This window comes from Tupaia chinensis, unplaced genomic scaffold (assembly GCF_000334495.1).
Source record: "Tupaia chinensis unplaced genomic scaffold, TupChi_1.0 Scaffold143624_1, whole genome shotgun sequence".
In the NCBI taxonomy this organism is placed as follows: Eukaryota; Metazoa; Chordata; class Mammalia; order Scandentia; family Tupaiidae; genus Tupaia; species Tupaia belangeri.
Genome location: NW_006203472.1, coordinates 238,906 through 246,186, shown reverse-complemented (window position 1 = coordinate 246,186; position 7,281 = coordinate 238,906). Strand labels below are relative to the sequence as shown.

The following is a 7,281-nucleotide window of genomic DNA, read 5'->3' as shown; positions in this document are numbered from 1 at the left end:
GCCTGCCTGTGGTGGCGGAGCTGGTGTGTGCTACCGGGGTCCCCGTTCCTGTATTTGTGTATGTGGGAGTGATGGTGGTGAATGCCGATGTGGATTCATAGTGGGGTGTTTCAGGCCCTGTGGATGTAGAGGTGCTGGCCGTGCTGAATGGGCTGGTGGAATGGCTCGTCCCCCTCGTGGTGCTCATCAGTGGTGGAACTGAGTATGTGGGTCCTGTTTCTTGAACAGAAGTGGTTGGGAGAATAGAGCCTGTGGGTTTTAGAGTAGAGGTGGATAAGGTCTGATGGCGGGTAGGGGTGTTGACTTGGTGAGTGGATGGAGTGACCAAGGATGTAGAAAATGTGGGAACAAGAGTTGGAAGTGTGGTGGGCAGGGCAGATGGAGATGGGAGGATGGAGGTGGTCTTAAGTGATGTCCCTGAGGGGGTTCCAGTGGTGTGTGGGGTGGAAGAGATAGAAAGTGTGGATGGTGAATATGTGGTGAAGAGTGTGTGTGGCCTGCTGGGGGTTTCGGAGCTGGTTTGAACCACTGGGGTCCCAGTACCTCCACTTGTCGTTTTGGGAGTGATGATAGAAGTAGGTGTTGATGTGGATTTGTGGTGTGGTGTGTGCGACACTGGGGAAGTGGAGGTTTTGGCTGTACTGGTCCCCTTTGTTGTGCCTGTGTTTGGAGAGGATGAGAGTGGGGCACTTGTTCCTTGGATTGAAGTAGTTGGAATAAAAGTGCCTGTTGGCTTGAAAGTGGAGGTAGAAATTGTGTGTTCTTGGGTAGGCGTGATGACTCGTTCAGTGGTGGGAGTGACTGAGGAGGTGGAATATGTAGGAACTAGAGTAGACATTGTGGTATGAGGGGCAGATGGAGATGAGAGGACGGTGGTGGTCTTGAAGGATGTTCTTGAGGGGGTTCCAGTGCTGTGTGGTGTGGAAGAGACAGAAAGCGTGGATGACAAGTGTGTGGTGAAAGGGTTGTTGGGACTGTTTGGGGTGACAGAGCTTGTGTCCACCTCTGGAGTTCCAGAACCCCTACTAGTGGTCTTGGGAATGATGGTGGTGGCAGACGCAGTTGTGGATTCATAGTGTGATGGTTGTGATACCAAAGAAGTGGAGGTTTTGGCTGTGCTGAATGAACTGTGGGCATGGCTGGGCCCACCTGTGGGTGATGGTTGTGATACCAAAGAAGTGGAGGTTTTGGCTGTGCTGAATGAACTGTGGGCATGGCTGGTCCCACCTGTGGTGCTTGTCAGAGGTGGAACTGAGTGCGTGGGACCTGTCCCTTGGACTGAAGTGGTTGGGAGAATGATGCTTGTAGGCTTTGGGGTAGCGGAAGAGAAAGTCTGCTGGGGGGTAGGTGTGATGACTCGGTGAGTGGATGGAGTGACTGAGGAGGTAGAAAATGTAGGAACAAGAGTAGAAAGTGTGGTGTGAGGGCCAGATGGAGATGGATTGATGGAGGTGGTCTTGAAGGATATTTCCGAGGGTGTACCAGTCGTATGTGGTGTTGCTGAGATAGACAGTGTGGTTGAGGAGTGTGTAGTGAAAGGTGTGTGGGGACTACTAGTGTGCACCACTGTAGTCCCAGTTTCTCTACTCGTGGACCTGGGAGTAATGGTGGTGGCAGATATTGATGTGGATGCGTGGTGGGTTGTTTTAGAGACTGGGAAAGTAGAGGTTCTGGTTGTGCTGAATGGGCTGGGGGCATGGCTGGTCCCACTGGTGGTGCTCGTCAGTGGTGGAACTGAGTGTGTGGGACCTGTGCTCTGGACTGAGGTGGTTGGGAGAATGGATCCTGTGGTCTTGAGAGAGGAGGTGGATAAGGTCTGCTGGTGGGTAGGTGTGATGGCCCGGTGAGTGGTTGGAGTGACAGAGGATGTTGAAAATGTGGGACTGAGAGTAGAAAATGTGGTGTGAGGGCCAGATGGAGATGGAAGGATGGTGGTGGTCTTGAATGATGTTCTTGAGGGGGTTCCTGTGGTGTGTGGTGTGGATAAGACAGATAGTGTGGATTGCTGGTGTGTGGTGAAAGGAGTGTGTGAACCTTTAGGGGTGGTAGAGGTGTATACACCTGGGGTCCCAGTACCCCTACTAGTGGGCTTGGGAGTGATGGTGGTTGCAGATGCAGTTGTGGATTCATGGTGTGTGTTTGACACTGAAGATGTGGAGGTTCTGGCTGTGCTGAATGAGCTGTGGGCATGGCTGGTCCCACTGGTGGTGCTCGTCAGAGGTGGGGCTGAGTGTGTGGGACCTGTCCCTTGGACTGAGGTGGTTGGGAGAATGGTGCCCGTTGGCTTGTGGGTGGAGGAAGAGAAAGTCTGCTGGTTGGTCGGTGTGATGACTCGGTGAGTGGATGGCGTGACCGAGGAGGTAGAAAATGTGGGAACACGAGTTGGAAGTGTGGTGTGAGGGCCAGATGGAGACGGAAGGATGGTGGTGGTCTTGAAGGGTGTCCCTGTGTGGGAACCTGTGGTGTGAGTCATGGCTGAGACAGAAAGTGTGGTCGAAGAGTGTGTGGTGGAAGGAGTGTGGGGGCTGCCTGTGGTGGCGGAGCTGGTGTGCGCTACCGGGGTCCCCGTTCCTGTATTTGTGGATGTGGGAGTGATGGTGGTGAATGCCGATGTGGATTCATAGTGGGGTGTTTCAGGCCCTGGGGATGCAGAGGTGCTGGCCGTGCTGAATGGGCTGTGGGTGTGGCTCGTCCCCCTGGTGGTGCTCGTTAGCGGTGGGACAGAGTTTGTGGGACCTGTGCCTTGGACAGTGGTCGTTAGCAGAACGGTGCCCGTGGGCTTCGAGGCGGAAGTGGAAGGGGTGTGATGTTGGGTAGGTGTGATGACTCGGGGAGTGGTGGGAGTTCCTGACGAGGTGGCAAGAGTTGGAATAGGAATGGGAGGTGTGCTGTGCGGGCCTGGTGGGGTCCCTGTGGTGGGAGTGTTGAAGGATGTCCCCGAGGAGGGTCCCATTGTGTGTGGTGTGGCTGATACTGAGAGCGTGGGTGGGGAGTGTGTGGTGGTAGGGGTATACGGCGTTCTCAGGGAGGTGGCTGTTTTGGGGGTCAAAGTGCTCATGGTTGGTGTTCCCGGGGATCCTGTGGGTAATGTCGTTTGCTCTGTCTGACCAGTTGTGTTGGCAGGGGTGGGACGTGACTGTGTGTGTTGTGTCTCCTGGCTGCTTGTTGTGCCCGGGGTTCCCTGATGGCTGGGTGCTGTTGGGAAGAATGCAGTGTCACTGTCAGCCTCCCCTCCTACCTGTCCCTTAGTAGCTCTGTTGTACTTACCGGAGATTTACCCCATGCCCCCATTTCTGACCTGCAGCCCTGGGGACCTCCCGTTTCTCAGGGCCTATTCCAGGTTGGATACCAGGCCACCCCTTGTCCCTACCCTCACTGTCAGCTGTGCCTTCTCCTGCCTCTTGGCAATAGGGCCCCTTTTGTCTCAGGAGCAGAGGTGAGACCAACCGCCTTTGCGAGCCCTGGTGCTCATGGCTCCTACGTACCTGAGCTGGGGGCGGTCTCTGATGTTGCTAGGGTTGGCTGTGCCTCTGTCGTGCGTGACGTGGACTGAGCTGTGGACTTGGTGGATGAGCTGAGAGAAGATGCTGTGGTCTGAGTTGTGGCCTGGGTCATGGTGAGTCCTATGGGTGTTGATCTTGGTGTGGTTGTGGGGGCCAGTGCTGACGTGGCCCACGGAGTAATGGCTGCAGTGGTTCGAGGTGATTCTGTAGAAGAGAGACACCCAAGTCATCCCCAGTGGCCCAGTCTGCACTTCCTGAGCTTGTCGTGGGCCTGGGACTACACTGCCCCCAGGGCCCCATCGAGCTGTCGAAGGCATGGCTTCGTCCGTGGAGCAGCCCCTTGCCCTTTGTAACTGACGCCAATCCACCCACAGTGCATCTGGCTGTCGTGGCCTCATGGCCAGCGCCGTGTGCTGTTGTGGGAGCCCGGCTGCCTCTCTGCCACCCTGGCAGAGGTTGGTGGAGAGATGCACTGCCCCTCAGGAGTCCCTGGGCAGTGGTGTGGCATGCTGAGGATGGGGAGGCCAGCTATAGGGCGGAGGTCCCATGAGCTTCCTAGTGACACCATTAGACACCACCTGCTGGCCTGCCCAGCTTGTCTTTTAAACATTTTTGTTTAGAAGAATCCTCAGCGTGGCTCCACATGCAGGAAATTCTGTGCCAAGAAAGTGAGTGGGTGCAGTCGCTCCTCAGCCCATGCTGGAGTCCTGTCTGTGGCCCTTGGCTGTCCCTGGGACTGTGGTGGCCCTCCCTGTGCTTCTGCACCCTGCAGAGCTCCTACCTCCTGAGACTGTAGGTTCCGCCTGCATGGTCGAGGCTGTTCCAGTCTGTACAGAGGAGGAGGCTGAGGGTCCAGCTGTGGACGTGGCTGGCAGGGCGGGAGTCCCGGTGGATCCAACAGGCGTGTGTGGGGAGCTGAGGAGCCCTGTGGTGTTGAGGGTCACTGTGGTAGGCTGGGCTGGTGTGGGCGGCGAGCCTGCGTGGGGCAGATGTGCCGTTACGGACTATCTGGGAGCTCGCCCTGGCTCGCCCTGGCAGGGATCCTCCTCTCCGGCCTGCTGGACCCTGCAGCCCCGTGAGGCACCAAGGGCGTCAGAGCTCCCGATGGGGCCTTGTGCATGGCCAGGGACTCACCTGTCCAGGCTCCACACAGTGCTCAGTGGCAGGTCCCACCAGGGCCGTGGTGGGCTGGCCGCCGGCAGAAACTACGCTTTGCACCCCTGAGGCTGCCCAGCGAGACCCGGGGATGTGCAGGTACCTTCCCCACCTCCACCCCCAACCCTGCCCTTGGCCCTCCCAGTGCCCTGCTTGAGGCAGGGCTGGTGGGGCTGTGCGGCGGCCGGAAAGAGCCTGGGAAGAGAGCTGCTTGGTCACCTCGGCACCTAGTGTGCGTGCAATCACCTGTGGTGGGAGGCGGCGGCGTGGGGGGCGGCCCTGCAAGAGGAAGGGGTGTCAGGGTGCTCCCCACGCGGCACTCCCAGCCCTCCCTCCCCGTGCTGTTGGCTGGCTGGGTGGGGAGGACAGGCAGCATTCCTCAAGGCTGCGTAGACCTGGATCCCGGGGACAGCTCCACTTTGCTCCCTGGACACCTTGGCGGGTTGGGGACTGTGACTGAGGCTGGGGACCAGGTGAGTAGAGGTTGGGGATGGGAGGACAGGGAAGGGCCCAGGCTAGCGCTGTGCTGTTTCCTGTCTGTGGTTGTGGCTGGAAGCTGCCTGAGGCTCTGGGAGTTCTAGCACCCCAAAGGGGCAGAGCCCTTGCAGTGGAGCTGGTGGGGCTGGCCAGAGGCTAGTGCAGGAGCTCAGAGTCCTGAGGGCACCTCTCCCAGGTGTGGGGTGCCTGAGTGCGGGGCCCAGGTAAGGCTGCCTGCAGTGGCCCGACAGTGCTGGTGCTGGACCCTGGGAGCTCGGTGGACTTACCGCATGGCACACATGTCCCTTTGTCGTGGTCGAAGTACTCATCCTGGGAGCAGTTGTAGCAGCCTACGGTGAGAGCGGCCAGGCTCAGCGTGGGAGCCAAGCCCACCCCACACAGGCCCTCCCTCCTGCCAGCGGGCCCACCTGCTGTGTTCTGCTCCTTGCCTTGGCCCCTGCCCTGCTTTGTCCCCTTCCTCTCTGCCTCACCCCAACCTGGGGTTACCTGTCAGAGTCCCCGTGGCCTATACCCTGCCGAGGCCAGACTCTCTTGCTCAGGACTGTGGACTGCAGTGGTCCTAACCGGCCCCTCCTGGCCTTGTCTGCCCGTCTTTCCCCACCCAAGCCTCCCCAGACCTTCCTTCCTCCCCTTTCTGTCCACAGCCCACCTCTGCTCACGTGGACGATGCTGTGCTGGGACCTTGAAACCAGCCTGAGCTGGGTGACCCCTGGGACGACTATCCCGCCCTTGCCTCCCCTCTGGACCCAGACGCAGGGTCCTCTCTGTGTGGGCAGCTCCTCACTCCCGCCCCAGCTTCTCTGTGTAGCCCACCATCGGCACACGCTGATGCACTGGACACTCCCCTCCTCTGCAGGCGCCACAGCCACGCCCAGTCTTCCTGACCCTGCCTCGTGGTCACCCTGCTCCTGCCCTACCCTTCGGCCTCCTATCCTCGCTGCCTGGTCAGCTCAGCTCCAGTGTCCACTCAGACTTCTACCTGCAAGCGTGAGCCTTGAAAGGCCCCGTCCAAGCCCAGCCGTACCCTCCACTCACCCCCCCACAGCCCTCCCCTCCCACGCTCACCCCACACGCCCTGTGCCCACTCTGCCCTTGCTGCCCCATACCCTTGGGGTTCCTGGCACCTTGCCCTGCCATCCCTCTGCCTGAAACCTTCCTGGCCCATCCGCCCCTCTTTCCAGTCCTTGCCCAGAGGTCTACCTCCTGACCACTCTGTGATGTGGAAGTCCCTGTGTCCCTCCCAGTGTCTTGCCTTGCCTTATTTTCCATCATGTCTTGCATGTCATCTGACAGTATTTTGCTTCCTTATTTTGTTTTCAAGTATCTCTCTTTGGCCAGAAGGGGGACTTCTGGAAGCAGGGCCACCTTAAACTTGGCCTGGCAACCCGTGCCCTGGAGGTGCATGTGCGCAAGTGGACGAGTGCGTGCACAGGTGAGTGAGCGGGCGGAGGGCGGGCGGACGAGCGAGTGCGTGCACAGGTGAGTGAGCGGGTGGAGGGCGGGCGGACGAGTGAGCAGACGAGTGAACGAGCTGTGTGAATCCATGAAAGGGTGTGCGTGGCTGGAGGAGGGCCCTGCGCTGCACCCCTGCTGCCTGGTACCTTCGATGTTGACGTCCGGGAGGCTCTGTGGCCGCCCGGGGCAGAGACAGGGCTGGTAGTGCCACGTGCAGAGAGACAGTGCTGGTAGTGCCACGTGCGGTGGGCCTCCTGTGTGTACTGGTAGTCGCCGCTGCCTAGCCGCGCGTGGGTGTTGTAGAAGTCGCAGTAGATGGCTGGCAGGAGAGGCCGCGTCAGTCAGTGGGGTGGGAGGGGAGGCCGGCCCAGGCTGAGGCGGAGCCCTGGGTGGTGCCCAGAGTGGGGACCTGAACGTGGGTGCGGAAGGCTCCCGTTCTCCTGCCAGGACCTCTCCTCGCGGGGGCAGGGGTCCAGGGGGTTGTGGTGGTCAGCCGGGGCGGCCCTGGGGGATGTGGCCCAGTGCCCGCCCGGGAGAGGTGCTCGTGGGCGAGGCCCCGGGGGGAGCGGCACACTCACGGCAGAAGTCCGGGGCCCTCCAGTCCACGCACACGCCCTTGTCCAGGCAGGCTTTGGCGTAGGCAGCCACAGCATCGCACAGACACTCGCCA

The 7,281-nt window shown here is 59.8% G+C and overlaps 1 protein-coding gene across 1 annotated transcript in view; it reads right to left on the bottom strand.

The window, feature by feature from the left end:
- Positions 1 to 110: 110 nt before the first annotated feature.
- MUC6 (mucin 6, oligomeric mucus/gel-forming) overlaps positions 111 to 7,281 on the bottom strand; it is a 26,721-nt gene continuing 19,550 nt past the window's right edge. The window contains exons 30-37 of the mRNA XM_027766683.1: positions 6,758 to 6,838; positions 5,423 to 5,485; positions 4,905 to 4,937; positions 4,285 to 4,479; positions 3,486 to 3,707; positions 1,150 to 3,195; positions 544 to 733; positions 111 to 249 (exon numbers count right to left, since the gene is read on the bottom strand). Of these exons, the coding sequence (XP_027622484.1) occupies positions 111 to 249; positions 544 to 733; positions 1,150 to 3,195; positions 3,486 to 3,707; positions 4,285 to 4,479; positions 4,905 to 4,937; positions 5,423 to 5,485; positions 6,758 to 6,838 (2,969 nt within the window). The remainder of the gene's footprint in view (positions 250 to 543; positions 734 to 1,149; positions 3,196 to 3,485; positions 3,708 to 4,284; positions 4,480 to 4,904; positions 4,938 to 5,422; positions 5,486 to 6,757; positions 6,839 to 7,281) is intronic.